At 46.7% G+C, this 18,463-nt stretch overlaps 1 protein-coding gene across 3 annotated transcripts in view; it reads left to right on the top strand.

Annotated features, from left to right (window-relative positions):
- Mvd (mevalonate diphosphate decarboxylase) overlaps positions 1–16,460 on the top strand; it is a 133,017-nt gene extending 116,557 nt beyond the window's left edge. For 2 of the 3 annotated variants that reach the window (XM_084589691.1, XM_084589693.1), the window contains one exon: positions 14,657–16,460. In XM_084589691.1, the coding sequence (XP_084445817.1) occupies positions 14,657–14,728 (72 nt within the window). In that variant the 3' untranslated portion in view covers positions 14,729–16,460. Of the gene's footprint in view, positions 1–9,839; positions 9,890–14,656 lie in introns of those variants that run through there. The other variant, XM_084589692.1, reaches the window with a different exon arrangement.
- The last annotated feature ends 2,003 nt before the right edge of the window (positions 16,461–18,463 follow it).

The following is an 18,463-nucleotide window of genomic DNA, read 5'->3' as shown; positions in this document are numbered from 1 at the left end:
TATCACTGATGTAACGCAGTCGTCATCCCCTTTATTTATTTACTGCAGTACCCTCAAGGCCTGCAGGGCGTTATGAGGGGTGGGTGCAAAAAGAACAAAAATACATATTAAAAAGTACAGGCAAAAGGCAAAAAATCATGATGCAAACGCTTGTTCGATGACATACTTGGTGATAAGTGGCTTGAAAGGTGATGCACCTTCAATGCAGGCGATATGAGGTAGAATGTGGTTCCACTCAGTGCTAGTCTTCGGTAGGAAAGAATTAAAAAGCACATTCGTTTTATAAGTTGGGATGGCAACTTTATGCGGATGATCAACACGTGATGATATGTAGGATGGTATAGAAGAAAAAAATTCCTGTTTTAGTGTCTCGTTATTAAAGAAAATGCTGTGTAAAAGACTGAGGCTTCAAATATTTCTACGAAGAGCAACCGCAGGAATACCGAAACGATATGCAAACTGACCGCCACGGTCAATCAAACCACCCGGCTCATATGACGAATAGCCAATAAGAGACGCGGCATGAGGGAGAACGACCTCTGCCAACTGATCCAGGCATTCGTCCTCAGTAGGTTCGTGCACTCTACCGTACCTGCACCTCTATCAAGCGGAAAAGATCAAGATAGAGTGCCTCATCCATCAAGCTTACAAGACAGCGCTCAGTCTTCCGCACAACACGCCTACCGACAGATTGCTAGCCCTTGTCATACACAATACACTACCCGAACTGTGCGAAGCACACCTCACTTCCCAATGCGCATCTCTTATGCGATCCAAGGCAGGTAGGGCCATCTTGCACCGTATAAAGATCAACGCCCAACCCCTACCCGAGGACGGACTCGAAACAACTCTTCCCCGAAGTACACAGAATGCTCACTGTTAAACCCCTACCTAAGAACATGCACCCTACGCACCACGAGGGAAGGCGCAAGGCGAGAGCCCGCGCCTTACACGCCAAATACAAGGACTACCCTGCAGCCGCTTACGTGGACGCAGCGGAATATCTAGCACCACACAAAGCGTACGCGATAGGCGCAGTGACCGGGACCGGTTCGCCCCTAACAGCTGCCACGGTATACACCACCTCCTCCGAGACAGCGGAGGAAGCGGCCATTGCATTAGCTATAGCCAACACCTCAGCTGACATTATTTTCAGCGATTTCAAAGCAGCCATACGCAACTTTGCGAGGGGCCGCGTCTCCCCTACTTCTCTCCAAATCCTCACTAGCACCCACCACACCCCCCCAAGGGAGATCGAGTTGTTATCGGTTCAGGCCCACTCGGGCAACCCGGGGAACGAGGCAGCCCACGATTACGCCCGTGGTTTCGTCAGCCGGGCAGTGGGCTCCTCTGACCCGAGTTTCTCAAAAGATGGCTTGACCACATCTCACAACACACCACTTTCACCTCGAAAGACGCGTCTTCCCTCCACCGCATAAATCGCTCACGAAGACCCAGGAGACCACATGGCGTTGCTCGCAAACCCATTCCCACCCCAACCCGGCGGTACTTTCGCTCATGTACCCCGGGCAATACTCCCCCCAGTGTAACAAGTGCGGCGAAAGAGCCACACTAGACCACATCCTGTGGAACTGTCCGGAGGATCCACCTCCCTCGGACCTAATTCAGCTCGTAACTTCCGAGCAGTGGAGTGGGTCAACGAGGTCGCAGTTAGCCACGGTCTGATGACCATCTAGCGCGACCAAGAACTCACCTTGAACCTGGTGAATAAATGTTTTCCAATTCAATCCAATCTATGAACTGCAAGATTCATCATACCAAGTTTCGATTTCATTAAAGAAACACTAGCCATGTGAGAATAATTGGCTGACTGATTCTGAACAGATTTCATACCATCGATTAAAGTGAGTTGCGCGGGGCCCCATATTGATGGCGCATATTCTAGCTTTGGCCGTATTAGTGTTTGATATTGTTACGTGGCAAGGTTAGTTTGCGGGGGGGGGGGAGTAATGTGACATATATAGACCCTTTACAGCGCGAGCGCATGGGCGCTGCCATATTTGATCACGTGACCCTTCCGCCATCGCCGGCCTTCAGGCCTTCTGGTTTGACGGCTTCCGGCACGCTGGTACTCGGCTGCACGGTGCGGCGTACCAGCTTTTGCTGGGGACAACGAGCTTGTAGACAGGCAATTAACTTCATGTGTATGCCTATAGCATGTGTAGATGCTAAAAAATGTTTAATTTAACCACGTAGTTCATTTATTGCGTCCTCCTAAATGTCTGCATTGGCTAGAACGTTTCGACAAACCCATCAGCCGTCGACTCGGTTTTCTGTTTTGCTTTTTTTATCAATTCCCTTTCTAGTGCTCTTTGTGGAAAACGTGACTTTCTGTAAAACTGAATAGATTGCAAACTGATTATTCCCTCAAACTTATTTTTTTTAAATTTTCTTGCGCAAAGGGCGAACGCATGCATTGCTCAGACTATGCTGGCTGAGACGCATTATGAATGTTCATTTAACATTGTGCCCAATAATTACTGCTCAATATGGACGCGCGTGTAATCCCCGATAATTGATAAGATATAATTTTATCTGCTGTAAACATCCTGGCTTGAAGGCCGCATCAGGCGCTCAGCGGCGTTCACCTGCGCTCGGGCGAAGGTGACTGGAAACTGCACCGGAATTCAGAACGCACAGTACGCAGCCCAAGCAAGCGGGGATATAAAAAAATCTTATCATGGTAAATTTCATCATTGGTCCGTGCATTAGTTTCATAAAAGCAGCAGTTATTACATGTATTTCAGCAGTACTTGTCTAATTAAAGTTTGGTTTTGTTTGTGCGGTGTTACGTCCCAAAGCGACTCAGGCTATGAGCTGGAGGACTGCGGAAATTCTCATCCCCTTGGGGTTCTTTAATGTGCACTGATATCGCACAAAACACGGGCGCCTGGGTTTTTGGCTCCAGCGTAAAGCAGCCACCGAGGCCGATCGAGATTCGATCCCGCATATCCTAGGGAATAGTACCTAATTAAAGTAAACAGATTCACTTACATGCCCACACTAACTTTCCTTCTCTGCGCAATCAATTCGTATAACTGCATAGACATTAATAGCAACGTCAAGGTACCTCTTAACGCCCTTCGAAAAAAAAACTCGGCAGCAGTGCAGACTCAATATCAAATTCCTTAGAAAACGTCAGGGTCGTTCTCGCATTCCCATGGCTACTGCAGGTGCTAAAACGAGCTGGGGCGTGAGGTATAGCCATTCTCTGCAATTCACAGGCGCTTTCTTGTCCCAGAAAGGAACATGAGCTCGTGATACATCTCCCAGAAAAACGGTTGCCTAGGCCATGATGTGCACCTTATGTAGAAAGCGTCTTCTGTTCTTCCGCCAATAAACAACAGGGTCATTAGCTCTACTTCCTCGCAGAATACTTCGACAATACAGATGACACCTGCATCAAAGCAGCGCTGTTTAAAAGTCAGCTGGTATTCTTACACAAGATACACAGCAGCAGTTAGCACTGCGCGCCGATGCGTTGCGAAGGCCAGCAATGACGGCCGTCCTAGTGGCGCCACCTGTTAGGGAAGAGTGGAACTACTCGCTGTAAACGGTCTATACCCCGCACCTCCACCAAGATTATACGTGGCAAGGTTAGTCCATGAAGGTTAGTCCAGAAGGGCACAGCACACAAAACAGAGAAACACAGCAGCGTCGACCTTCTACTAGCATCAACCGTTGCTACCACTTTGTCTTCTTCTGTGTCACTGTTGCTGATCGTTGTCATCTTCAACTTCCAGCGATGCAGGGCATATATGTCACAATATGAAAGTAATTTCAAATGGGATGGAGCCCGAGAGAAGTTTCTGCGTATGTAACCAAGAACACGGTTTGCATTACGTATTCTATGTGCATGCGTCAGGATAAGTTGTTAGGGATGTGAACGTCCAGATATTTATAAGATGAAACATTCTGTAATGAAACTCCATTAATCTTGTGATCGAACGTTTTAGACAGGTTAGATGTGTAAGACAATTTTGCATTTTGATAGATTGGGAACCATAGACCATTGCTGACACCAAATTAAGACATTATCAAGACCGGACTGAAGAAGGGAACTATCAACATAATGTATTGCACGAAAAAGAACATAGTCATCAGCAAGAAGCTTAGGGGAAAGGTTAATCCCAATCGGAAGGTTGTTAATATATATTGTGGGGTTCTCTACGGGGCTGCAGCTCCACTCTCGGAGCCAAACGCCGCTTCACTAACTCAGACAAAGCCGGTGATGTATTTCTTCCCACACCCCTCCTACCTCAATCAAGGCGTCCGCCTGGGTGCGCAAGCGTGTGTCGCTTCGACCCTTTGCTGCCATTGATCTGGCTCTTCAGCAGTTCCCTGCCGCTGGACACTAGGTTGTGCCCCAGAGAAGCAGGCCTACATCTAGGGCCACGGTTGTTGCTGCCAGGGCAAAGGTGCAAAGTTCGAAAGCTGGAATCGTGAGCTGCTCACTTCAGGCAGCATCGATGCCCTGGGATTTTCAACCAGGGCAGGAGGCAGTGCTCGTTCATCTTCAGTCAGGGTTGGACCGGCATGCTCTAATCTGGGAAAGCCAAGATGGCGGTGGGAGAGGTCAGAGTGCACTGGTACCTCCTTGCCCTCCCGTTCGTGAGTTACTTGTTCGAACTCGAATGCGAGCTGCTCCAAGAACGAGCTCGAATTCAATCTATTCCGGGGACCACTATATACCTGCGCAGCCACTGGGCTGGTAGACTAAACATCACTTTCACTGCTTCACGCCGCCTGAACGCTGACAACGTGGCCCGTGCGCCCGGAGTGCCGGTGTCATAAGGCCAGTCGGCGGGCTTGGTCCATCTGAACGTGCTTAGCACAGGCTTCATGTACAGGAACGTCGCCGGCTTGTGTATTGACACGTACCAGATAACTTCACATGAGACCTCTCGTGTTGCTGCAGGCGACGTTCGGCGACTTTGCCTATCTTGTGCACTGTAACATCGCGGAAAGGACTGCCTTCCCTTGTATGCTCGTGCGCGAACTTACATGTCTGGCGTTCTACATCAACAACTCGAATTCGAATCGTGCAGGTAAGAACCACGTTTGAGGCCTGCATGTGCACTTTCACACATGCGGCCTCAACGATTTCGCTGGCTGCGGGTGTTTTAGCGATGTTGGTAGAGACTGCTCTCGGCATTGCTCGCCTCTGTGCTCTCCAGAACGAGGGGCGGTTCGGCTTCCACAGCATCTTTCCTCTGGAAATCCTGCTTCAGCTCTCTCACTTGAATGGGTCTGCTTATTCAGCCTGACTTCAGGTCTTTCAGTCGGTAAATCAGCCACGAATGTTTCTCGGCAATCGCAAAGGGGCCGACCCATCGTGGCGCAAGGCCGGCCGCAAATCCCGTGGATGCATCGCTGAGAACATGATTTCGCCTCAGAACTGTGTCTCCCAACTAGAACTCAAGGTCAGTGCTGGCTTGGCCGTAGCTCACTTCTGGCTTGCCCTGGCCTTCTCACGGGTGCGGCTCGCCTCCTTAATGGCACTAGCCAAACGCTCTCGCAATCGCCGTGCCTAGTCGTCGACATTGGTCTCGTCTTTGCGGACTCACCTGACCTCTGGGTCAGGATCGTGTCCGTTGATGTGTTCAGCTCCCTGCCAAACATGAGAGAAGCCGGCGTGAAGCCGGTCGAGCGATTTACATTCGTGCGCAGAGTGAAGGATATGGCGTCCAAGTGCTCATCCCAATCATTATGCGACCGCGCATTTGCGCCCAGGAGCGGCTTGATGTCTCGATTTTGGCGCTCACATTGGATGGGATAGTAGCACGTGGTTTTCAGCTGCCGTACACCCATTGCTGCGCACACATCATGAAAAACCTTGGACATGATGTACGTGGCGTTGTCAGTTTTCAGTCGCTAGGGGAAGTCAAAACGACAAAACACGACAGCTTTCCTAGGATCTCCAGGGCAGTAGCTTTCTGCAGCGGGTAGAGTTCAGCGAAAGCACTGAAATGGTACGTAATAACGAGCACGTATTTGTACACCTTTTTGCTGCTCAGCAGCGGCCCCATCAAATAGCAATGCAAGATCTCCCATGGCTTCGTGCTTATGATGGGCTGGAATAAGCCAAGTGGGTTTCCACCTCGAGGCTTTCTTGGCAGATGTGGCATGTTCGCATGTATCAACATACGTCAGCCTTTGTTCTGGGCCAGGTAGCAAACCGACAAAGCTTCCGCCATGTTTTCTGGGCGTTACCATGACCGTCGGCTTCATGATAGTGCCGCATAGCGGCGTGGCGCAGTTTGCGCGGAATCGCGACTTTAAAGCACTCACTGGAGGCTTTGTCTGGCACTTACTTTAGCAAAGCTCCTTTATGGTCCAGCAGAAAGTTCTCTAACTCACTCGTAGCAGTACCAGCTACACTAGAGTTAGCGCCAACCACGCTACCAGTGGCTTCGCAGGGCAATTTGGCCTGAGTTGTCAGAGCATCTGTCTTCGCTAAGAGAATTGATTAACTCCTGACAGTACGAGTCTTCTTGCTGAGCCCTGAGGAGCTCTTCTTTGCTGAACACAACTTCGAGGGGGACCACTGCTCCCACAAAGCGCACATGCTCTCGGGGCTTAGCCGACGGGGCACTCCCCGCCGCGTGCTCTCTCTGCGGAAGGGGGGAGAGAGCTGCCCTTCCGTCTCCCCCTTGTCTTCACCTGCCAGTTGGGTGTCAGTGACTGGTGCCCGTCAGTGCGTTCGTGACTGCATTGACAGTCCCTTTGCAGTAGCGCACTTCGAACTCTGAAACGTTGTAGTGCCAGTGCCCACCGCGCCAGCCGACCACGGGGCTCGCGTAGGCATTTCAGCCAGGTTAAGGCCATGTGGTCGGTCTCGACCGTGAGCCTTGTTCCCTCTATGTGCATTTCAAACCATTGCAGTGCGTAGATAATGGCCAAGCATTCGTCCAAGCATTCCTTTTCCTCTTGAGGTAACAGCGCGGAACGTGGACGGGAGCACAAGATCAGAAGATGAAAGAACGAGCGCTGTTGTGTCGTCGTCAGATCTTGTGCTCCCGTCCACGTTCCGCGCTGTTACCTCAAGATGCATAACCAACATGCCCAAGCTGCTATTCTAGCTAACTACATTCCTTTTCCGTCACTGAGTAATTGTGTTCTGCCTGCGAGAGCGCATGGCTCGCAAACGACACTTGTCGCAGCTGATCCCCATCCATCTGGAGGAGTACAGCGCCGACTCTGATATCACAGGCATTGGTTTGGATAATGAATGGTTTGTTTTGGTCAGGCAGCTTCAGAGCTGCTGTTTCAACGATGGCGTGGAGAGCTGGTGAAAGCTCCTTTCCTGCTCATCTCGCCATTTTCAAGGGGAATACATTTTTAGCAATCGTGCCAAGGGTGATTGCAGTCGCACACAGTTAGGAATGAATTGTCAGTAGTATACCGCCATACAGAGATATTGGCGAACAGCGCTGGCATCTACTGTCGTAGGAAACTCCAGGATCGCCCGAAGTTTATCTGGATCAGGAGACTCCTGCCCCTGTTCAACTCAATATCCACGCAAGCTCACCTGAGCCTGGCATATCTGCTCTTTTGCGGCATTGATTGTGAGGCCAGCGAACCTGAGCTTTCCCAGAACGTCTCTGAGGTGATCGAGGTGTTCTCCTCGAATGTGTGGGAGTAGACTGATTACATCGTACAGGTAGGAAAGGGCATGATGCCATCGGGCATTGCTGAGTGCACGGTCTATCAGCCTCTGGAATGTGCTTGGAGCTCCGGACCAACTAAAGGGCATTCTGTTGAAGTGGAAAAGCCCTCTGTGACATGAGAACACCATTTTGTACTCGTTGCCTGGTCGCATTTCGACCTGCAGGTACACCTTTGCTTGCGTCAAGTATCGAGAAGAACTTAGTGCCGCCGAGGTTGGAGATGATCTCGTCTTTTCTCGGAAAGGAGTACGCATCTTTCTCCGTGACCTCATTCAGGTGCCGATAGTCTACGCTCAAGCGCCAAGAGAGATCTTTGGGACAGGTACCACTGGGAACCCCCAAGGACTTTCAGAATGGCATATAAGACCAGCATCGAGCAACTCCTGGAGAGCCTCATCGATTGCTTGCCTTTTAGCAGCACTGATGGGCATTGGGTTACATTTTCAGGGCAGCACATCACCCGTTGCTGTGCGGTGCTGCACTAGATTGGTGCATCCCGTCCGGTCTGTGAACATCTCGTCAAAGTTGTCTAACGACAAGAGTCGGTCACAGTGTTCTGTCAGCGCACCGGCATTGGCCAGCAATCTGCATTCTTTTTTCGATTGCGGATGAAAAGCGTGCTGACAGGCCGCCACTACCAGTCGCGGCAGCTGACACGGAAACTCACTGTCTTTATCCGCCGGCAGTGACTGGGTTTGTATGCGTTTTCCCTTCCGACTGCGGAGATGGGAGCATTGAGACTAAAGCCCTTCAATAAATTAAAAGCATCCTCCGGCACTGCTGCTCCTCTCGCATTTCGACCGTGGCTCCATCTACGCGATGTATGGCTAGCGCGTGCTCTTTGAAGCAGGCGTCTGTCATGGCCGCCTCGAACGGCGCGCGCGGCAGGGCCCCACCGCGTGCTCGCCGACGAGCTGTCCATGCGCCGGTAAAAGCGCTGGGTTCAGGTCTCACCAGAGCATTTCAGCTTGTGTTTTGTCGCAATATGTTCACGTTAAAATATTACTCACTGCTGAAACATGAATACGAAATGTTGACAAGGATTTCCTGCCAAAATATTTCTAGCTATCAGTGTCTTACACCACAAGTACGCGATTTCGGCATTTGTTCAACTCGCCTTCACCTCCGTGCATTCGTAATACCCAATCCATTGGCCAAACTGAGCGGCATGTTTTAAAAACTAACTAGGTGGCAGAAGGGAACAATTTAGCAACGGCCTGTGTATGGTTTCTATGCAGCTTTGAGTGCAGGTTTGCAAGCTGCTGGTAAACTTGAGAAGCGTGGCAGCCGTTTTCTTCCATCTGTTTTCAACTTCAGCTGCAGATTTATCAGTGCTTGCATGCGTGGCATGCGAAATCAAGAACTGGCACACAAAACGAAAACAAAGCATGAAATATGTGGCTTTATCCGGTCACCTAAGAGCCATCACTTCTTTGTTAAATGCGGTGACACACTCGGAACATGCAGATAACTTACATTCACGACAGACAATGCTTCACCAAGGCCACCAAAACCAAGAGCACATTCTATTGCTAAAGGACTCGGCCTGATGGATCGTTCGCTAAGGTGTTCTGCTTTCTCTGTTTACCACGAATTTGCGGGTCTGATATCCGGCCGCGGTAGCCGCATTTCAATTAATGTGAGGGGATATGCCCATGTAGGTAGTTTCCACTTGGACGTTCTGGACGATCGAAAGCGAACCTTTCACATATCGTGTCACTCGTAAAATGTAGCTTGTTGGAGTGTTAAATGTTTTTTACAGCGTTAATCATATGAGCAATTTCTCAGAGGTAAAGCCTTGTCTTCATCATCATCATCAGTCTGACTATACCAACTGCAGCGCGAAGGCCTCTTCCATATTCCTCCAATTAACCCGGTTCTGTGCTAGCTGCATCCACTTGACCCCTGCGAACTTCTTAACCTCATTCGCCCACCTAACTTTCTGCCGCCCCCTGCTACGCTTTTCTTCCCTTGGAATCCAGTTTGTTGCCCTAAGCGACCATCGGTTATCCTCTCTTTTCACTACTGCCCATGCCCATTTCTTCTTCTTAATTTCCGCTAGAATGTCGGTAACTTGAGTTATTTCTCTGGCCCACTCTGCGCGCTTCCTATCTCTTAATATTACCCTTACTATTTTTCGTTCCATAGCCCTCTGCGTTGTCCTCAACTTAAATAGAACCTTCTTGGTTAGCCTCCACGTTTCAGCCCCATAGGTGAGTACAGGTAAGATGCAACTGTTGTATACTTTCCTCTTGAGCGATGCCGGTAAGCCGCTAGTCATAATCTGCGAGTGCTTGCCAAATGCGCTCCATCGCAATCTTATTCTTCTTGTTATTTCCTTTTCATGGTCCGGATCTGCGGTTACTACCTGTCCTAAGTAGACTTATTTGCCTACTACTTTCAGTGCTTTGCTACCTAACGTAAACTGCTGTTCCTTCCTGAGACTGTTGAACATTACCTTAGTCTTCTGCATATTGATTTTCAAGGCTACCTTCCTACTTTTCCTGTCTAGGTCATCAGTCATTTCTTGCAGTTCATCTCCTCAGTTACTTAGCAAGGCAATGTCATCAGCAAATCGCAGTTTACTGAGGTATTCTCCATCTACCCTTATCCCTAACTGTTCCCATTCCAAGTCTCTGAATACTTGGGACAGCTACCTAAGTAAAGGGCAAATGTGGTCTGGCACTGGTGGACAACGCGTTCCACTCACTCCGAATGAGAAGCTTCTGGGTCGGCGTTCTTGTATGATTCTTGCATTGCTAGTAGGAACTCTACAAGCGATTCATCAGATGGCTGTGTCTGCAGCTCCAGTTCTCGCCGCATTCGCTGCTTGTTGTCATACAGAAGGAAATCCTCCCTGAACAAACGTCGAAAATCAGACATGGTGCTCGCTTTGTGGCCTACCAACAGGTACCACCAGGCGGCTTGATCGGCGAGTGCAACTGGCAAAACTCTTCTCACAATATCGCTCTTGCTCAGGTCTCTCGCTAGCTCATACCGGCGCAAGGCCAGCAGGAAGCCATTGGCGCTCTGCATGCCACTGTAGCCACTGTATGTCAGTATCAGTATGCCTATCCGAGGGCCAGGCGAGTGCGCCAGCTTTAACAGCTGTTGCAAAGTGGATGCGAGGACATTTGCAGAGTCTCCCTCTGTGTGGCATACTGCCCGCTCATCAATCGTCTGGTGTGATGTGCGTGCCGCTGTTTCGGGCGTTGTCAGATCGAGGCCAGTGGGCCATCCCGACTGAATGCTGAGGGGAATTAAGCATTCGCCAACGGGTGGTAGCTTGTGATGCAGCTCGGGTTTTCCCTATGCTGAGTGCGCTGCATGCCTGTCCGTCAAAGGGCGGGAAGCACTTGCTGCATTTGCAGGTGTAGACATAGTGTGGCCACCGGGCCAGCATTCGGGCGCGGGGGAAAGGAGCGAAGAGTAGCCGCCTCTGACTGGCAATAACTGTACAAGTAACTCAGGTTTGCTTGTCTTAGAACTCGTTTGGCGAACTGCATTGGCGGTCGCACCTGTAACATGGCAAAGCGATTGAGCCTGGAAGGCACTGCTACTGGGGACGAGGTTCAGGTGCCAGCCAGGACCTCCCGGTGCAAATATACTACTGCGAGCTGCATCGGCGGGTGCACCAAGGGACACGTTCAAAAGAACGGAACTTTCATAGCCACAGCCTTCGGACTGTTCCGGCTCAAAGTGTTTACAGGGTTACAGGATTATGTTCCAGAACTTAGACCGATTAGTAGAAAGGAGTGACAGCAGTGTGTTATTTAGGAACATGCGCTTGGCTTTGATAGCTAGTCGGTAAGTTCGGAGAATGTTGCCATATGCAGACCAACGTTCCATAGTGTTTGCACGTTTTGCAAGGCGAAAGAAGCGCTTCTTATTCAAAAGTCTTTTCATGGCGACGGTGAACCATGGTGATGGGGATAGTTTTGAAATTCGGCACATTGGGACGTACTTGTTGACTGTACTCTGTTTCATACATCAGTTGCAACGCAGCGAAAGCTACGCAAGTAGTCCACAAGAAAAAAAAAAGGCATATCACTACGTGCTCGTTTCGTGGCCGAGTGGTTTCTGTGAGAACAGGCTCTATTCCGAGCATACACGTTTGCAATGACTTGCTTCGGGTGCCTGGACATCTTCGCAGTGCGGATCTTATAGAAAAAAATTCACTCCGAAGAAGCAGTCGAGCTCTCTGCATTGCGTAGCGCTGGCAGGGTTATGGGGCCATGAAAACGCGACGTGAAAGAAAACTACAAACAAAACATACAAGGCGCCCGTGTGTTGTGCGATGTCAGCGCATGTTAAAGACCCCAGGTGGTCGAAATATCCGGAGTCCTCCACTACGGCGTCTCTCATAGCCTGAGTCGATTTGGGACGTTAAACCCCACGAACCAACCAACCAAAGCATACAAATTCACCAAATCCGATCTTTTCTCCCTAAAAAAGGTGCTTTTTATGGAGTTGATGGCAAATTTAAAATGTATTAAGCTTGCAGACAAAGCAACTATTATTTCCTTTCGTCAAGAGTGGGCACTATTTTTCATCGCAGATGTGGGGAGCACAAACAAAAGCTCTAGTTTGGGCAGTGTTGCACTTGATGTATGAAACGGAGTATAGCGACGAAACTGTATTCTTAAATAAAGCCCAATTTTAGTCAACAGTTCTCTCAAAGAAGGTAGCCATACAGTTCTATAAAGAGTGCTAGTTCGCTTTTGATGTGTAGTCATCCCTGGAATTATCTAATAATGACATAGCTACATTGCTGTCATGCCCAGCTATTTCACCTTCTATTTCACCAGTTATTCTGGTCAATATAACATCATTACCAATCTCTGCCGGTGTGCTGGGTACCATAACACCAGTTATCTAGAAACAAATACCTAACAAATCTGCAGATAAATTTCAGGGACATTCACATTAATAAAAATAAAAAAAAGGAAGAGGTGCCAGCGTACATTGATCTGCACACGAGCATGTGCCTACATGAGCGGAGTATGAGTAATTATACACAACTGAGTATAAATGTATCTGCTACCAGCTGACTAGATATTTCATTTAAGGTGAGGGTACCTTTCGCTAAATTCTGCAAGCAAAATGGATGCGGCATGTCCTTGCGGGTGTGTGGCATGCTGTGTTGGAATTTAAGCACCTGCTTCGATCACACATACCGTGGGCATGTTGAGTATTTCCTACGCTTATTTTGTAGCTAAGCGAACAACGCTAACATGTAGAGGAGAGGGGTTATTTGCAATATTGATTCATTGGTCCTTTCGGATAGAGAGCTGGCGTAGCTCTTATTGAGAGGAGCTCTGTGCTGCACTTTCTAGTGAGTTGTCAGATGTTGGTGGGTTCTTAAGGAAGCCATGTTTGGTTAGCAGGGCTTCTTCAGGTGATTTGGACGAAGCCACAGTCTCCTTTTTTGACTTCTTGCAAGAGCTGCATTTGCGCTTAGGGAGGGCGCAGGTTGCATTCATGTCGCTGTGTTCTGTTACTGCCTCTATGATGGTGGGGTAACCGTCTGCTGGTTCCCTTGTTTTGGTACTTACGTGGGGTGTTCAGTAGCAGCTGAGGACTCTGCAGGAGCAACTATTTCAGTTTCATTTGTTGTCTGTGCTGGTGCGTCACTACAAGAAGCATTGCTTGCAGTGGCATTTACTGCAGAGCTGCTGACCTTCTTGTCAACACTGTTGCCACTGGCTGCTACCGAACTCGCAGCCATTGGTGAGGGCTGCTGCAGGCTGCTCCCATTTCTTGAGTGGCGGTGCGGTCTCTTTGTCCCCAACTACGACAGTGGCAAAAGCCTTTTTCCTGTACTCTTTGATAGCATGGTCTTCTCCACACCAGGGACATGCTGCAGTACACATTTCATGGTTGTATGCCCTGCAACATTTGTACTCTGCAGCCTTGCAGTTTGCCCCGAGGTGGTCAGTGAAGACACATTTGTAGCATATTTGACACTATCGTATTCAAACTTAGCTGTCATGTTGATGACCTCTATTTAAGATCAGTGTCTTCATTTCAATCTTCACTCACTGAATTGTGGAAACCTGGCACCGACTCTTGCAATGCTGAGGATTTTCCTGTTTGGCTGCAGTGCAGTGGCGATGTTGCAATCCTGAAATTCCAGGGACTGACAGAAGACTAACTAGCTTCGCCCGCGTGCCACAGTACCAAAAAGTGACAGGGGTGCTCTTGACATTCATGAATGGGTCGTGCAAAAACCCCTGCACTACATACGCATCTTCAGGAAAATCTCATGCTTTAGAACAGTGAAGCCTTGGACATAATCGGGCTCAGCCTTTGATAACCTCTTCACAAGAACCTTCATCAGATCGACTGTGGTCATGCATTGCGTCGTGCTGAAGAAGGTAAATGGTTAAACAATTTCAGTCGCTCTGTGCTTGCCATTGTCGTGGTGGAAGGTCTATCGTGCCGCAGACACGTCCAATTGTCCATCGGCCACAGAACATACATGCACGACACACATGAGGTGCATGTAGGTTCATCACATGAACTTCATTTTCGAGCTCTAATAGCTTGGGGAGTGGATCTATGGCTGTCAACACGAAGTGACGGCTCCGGCCAGCGCCGGCATTTGCTGAGTGTCTTTACATCATGTTTGCGTCATTTCAAAACCCCATCTACGTAATACTGGGAAAAAAATCAAGTTTGAAATATTGAAACACAGGGGCAGGAAAAAGCCTACTCAGCTTCGTGTCACAATATCTCGGTAATAAATGCATCTTTTGCTGGTGGACAAGAGACAGCATCATCAATACCATACTATTGATTTTGCTAACATAAGAATTGTAGTAGAGCTGTCGTCAGTGTCCCTTTAATGTTAGATTAGTCTGAACATTGAATGTTACATCTAAAAGTGAAGAATAAATTGACAGTGCCTGAAGCCTTAGACCTCATGCTAACTTGATTTTGTTTTGGGCTTGAAATTTGTTCAGGTTGGTGATGGGCCAAAGCCACATGATGGTCCTGAAGCACACCTTTTGGATGTCCATGGGTATCCAAAGTGAGCTAACCACGCTGACTTCTGCACTAAGGCAACTTCAAAAGAACAAATGGATTATCTGTGTTCTTCGGTCAGTAGATGGTTATGACATACTTGAACAACTTTGCATGTCTTAAGTGGAAATAGTAACTTGTTACTTTTGCCTTTATATGGGGCAATTAGTAAGTATACGGTGGTTGAGTTTAGGACACAGTAATGTAAACTATCTGCAATTGAAGCTGTGCACTTTTTACTTTTATGTGAGCATGTAATACTTAAAATGGTGAGGGGACCATAGTCACCATTACTACTAGCATGTCTAATGTTATCTTGCATAACACTTATTTTTTTATTATATGTATACTAAACGTTATTGATGCAGCTAACTTTTTTTACTCGTATGTGGTGTGGCATAAAGTACACCCCAAACATTGTTCACAGTGTTTTCAAATAGAAAACAAAGAGGAGGTGCTTTTGCAAACCAGAAGTGCTAAAATACTTTTACAAGGTTTGCATAGAACCTTTGTTGCATGATGGTAAAACACCGTGTAACAATATGATGAAGGAACCCATGATGACACCTTTGTTCTGCTTTGTTACTTGCTGTTTTACTTTTATGAATCACCAACTCTCCCTACAAGCATCACTGTGTTGCGCCTTTGCAATATAAGTGATTCACTAATGCAGGCTCAATGGCTGCCATAGATTAAGTAAAGAAAGTAGTGAAAAGCACTGAAGGGATCACACGAATCTGAGGACAGAATTTTCGTTGCGGCATATTGTGCTGTCATAGTGTTCGATAGTGTTTTTCCCACTGATTACTTTTGAAAGTTGTAGCAAGCATCATAATACATGTTGGTCATGCACACTTCATCTGATCTCTAAGTATTTTGCATCACTGTGTAACCTACAGTGATATGATGTAATCAGAATAGTGTGGACTGCATGAATGTTATTCCATGCTTATTGGTTTGCAGTTGATGATCATTATTGGGGAGGAAAGTGTGCAGCTGCTACATGTAGGGCACCATGTTTGTGAATGATAGCGAACTGCTTCACGGCATGATTCCATAGTGCTATGGTTGTGCAAGCCTCCTCTGCTAAATTAATCAGTGAATGAACTGCTCAGTGTACTTCCCAAAGAAAATGGCATAACTATCTTTCTAGCTATTCTAGTTACAGTTGTAATTGTTTGAAAAATAGTCCAACACTGGTGAGGTAATCCAGGGGTCATTTGCTGTGCTCCTGCAGGATTGATTGGACAAGAAAGCTATAGGTTCCACAGGGCAACAAATAACTTGGTTAGAGTATATTTGTTTGAGGGCCAAGGTAATTTGAGAGCTGGACGTTATCTCAATGTTCCTGTTCCTCCTCATAAAGCTTGCACCATTGGGTATGTTTAGTTAATGCTTTATGGTGTTTATTTCTACTAGTTATAAAATTGGAGTATATTCTTTGCTTTGAACTGACTATGCATTACACATATGATGATATTACTTATAAGGCATTACTTATAAGGCCCAAATTTATGTTGCAATCCTGTGCTGTGAACTTTCTACAGCCTGGCCATACTGTTCATGTTAGTGTAGGTAAGCATTGGGGGGAGGTGGATTGTGTGTGTACAAAAACATGCTATTTTTGTTGTGTTGCATTGGATTTCTGGTACATCAGCAACTGAGGCTATCATGTTCTGGTTTCTCATGACTGCTTTTGTAATCAATTTCAAACTAATTTTTCTAATAAAGACGTGAGCCAATTTTCTGTCTGTGTGGCCTTTGCTGGTGACTGTCATCTTTAATTTGGTACTTGTTTTAAACAGTTTGATGGCACTTAACTTTAGCGGTAAACTAACTTGTATGCGGAGTGCTCTGCAACTTGCATCAAAATAGTTTTGAAAAATTATCCTTCCTAAAACAGAGGCTCTTGTGCGGTCAAACCACATACAAAGCTTGCACATTGTTGTCCCTTTTGTTGCGTAGTAAGTTTTACAGTGTTGCTTACCTGATGTGGCCACATGATATGAAGGAATAGTCTACCATGAGATCGAAGGATGCGAAAGATGCCAATGCTGAGCTTCCAGGGAAGGGCAGGGGAAGTGCCGTCTGGCATTGCGACTCTAAAGTGCAGAGGCAAGTGTGGCACAATTTTGTAGTGATGCTAGATTGTGCTACCACTGCTTTTCGCAAGAAACAGTGTTGAAGTCTCTCCCCCAGTCTCTCAGGCTTTTCTGGTTTTGCATCATTCCAACAGCGGCGACCGCGTTTCAACGTATACCACATTTCGAGCAAAGGTGTCCATGTGCTGTGCAATGCCAGTAGACTGGTCGAAATTATTCTGTAGTCCTTCACTCTCTTTTTAAACAGCTCAGTCAGGTGTTCACCCAGAATTTTCAAATTCGTAAATCAAAATGGCGGCAGCCCACTATATTTAGCGGCTGCGCCCGCATTGTGGGTAGCCCACTAAATTCTGATGCCTGCTCGTGCTGCTCCTGTCTGGAGTTGGCACCACACCCCCCAGAAAAAGCTCTTCTGTATGGAGGCTCCCTAGGTGAAATAGCTGATCAGAGATCTCAGTGCATTATAAACTTTGAGACGCGGGGGAAAAAAAGCTGGCAAAATACAAATGAATGGGCTTTCACTCACAAAAAAAAAAAAAAAAAGATGTAAATAGCTTATAAATGTTCAGAATTTTTTTAATATAAAAATCTTACAATTATATAAAAAAAAGTTATAAAGTTTGAAACGCTTCAATATTGTGGTAGGAAACCACATTAAAACCATTTCAGAATCTACAAAATCTGCTAAATTTCTCTTCTCCTAGCTGTGGAAGGTTGGGATACCTATTTGTAGCTTCTTTTTGATGTTTTATGTGAGGCTGCAGAGAAGTGGGAAATTCTGATAGCTGTTAAAAATGTTCTTTAGTAAATTTATTTTCTGCACAATTTTGTTTTCAATTATATTGAAGTAAAACTAAAAAATTTGGCTTTCACAGAAAGAAGTTGGAAACTCCTAAATTTAATGATAGAAGAAAAAAATTCTTTGAAAGCTAGAAAGTGGGTAACCCTTGACTATTCGAGATGCACAAATTGTGGTACACGGCCTAAATTTGATACAAAAAAATGGCAATTCAGGGCATTCCCACACAAAAGTTATGCACCCCTGTTAAATGATGTTTGCATCCTAATCCATGCCATTGCTTTGCTCAGTCACATCATGTACAGAATGAGTACAGAAAGTGTCTGCATTGGCTCTGTAGCTTATGTTGAGTATAATAGCCCCAAGTGTTATATCATTGGATAGCTTAATTATAGGGCTAAATTACTGTAAATTTGTTAAATGTGATTGAATTGAAATTTAGGCTACATCAATAAGTAATACATCGTTGGACAGCTTATGTCGAGTATAATTACACGACTAATTTTAGGTAATGGATTACCATTAATCAGTTAATTGCAGTTAGAAATTGAATTTTACAGTACAGCATCAAGTATCATTTGATAGCTTGTTGAGTATAATTGAACTGCACTAATTGGAAGCTTTAATTCATTATCGTTAAATGCTGCGATCAAAAATTTGAAGTTCATGCTGTAGCACTATCATGTCATTGGTAGCTTATGTCAAGTACGTTTGCAGTACTATAGTTTCCAGATCTTAGTTAAGAATTATTTGTAATTAGCAATTGAACTTGAGGCTACAATGTTGAGGCATATGCTGTTGAGAATGTCTCAAGTAGAATCCAAAATCAAATGCTGAACCCCACA

The sequence above is a fragment of the Amblyomma maculatum genome, chromosome 1 (genome assembly GCF_055883805.1).
Source record: "Amblyomma maculatum isolate TAMU_Amacu chromosome 1, ASM5588380v1, whole genome shotgun sequence".
Taxonomy (NCBI): domain Eukaryota; kingdom Metazoa; phylum Arthropoda; class Arachnida; order Ixodida; family Ixodidae; genus Amblyomma; species Amblyomma maculatum.
This window is presented reverse-complemented; position numbering and strand designations above follow the sequence as displayed.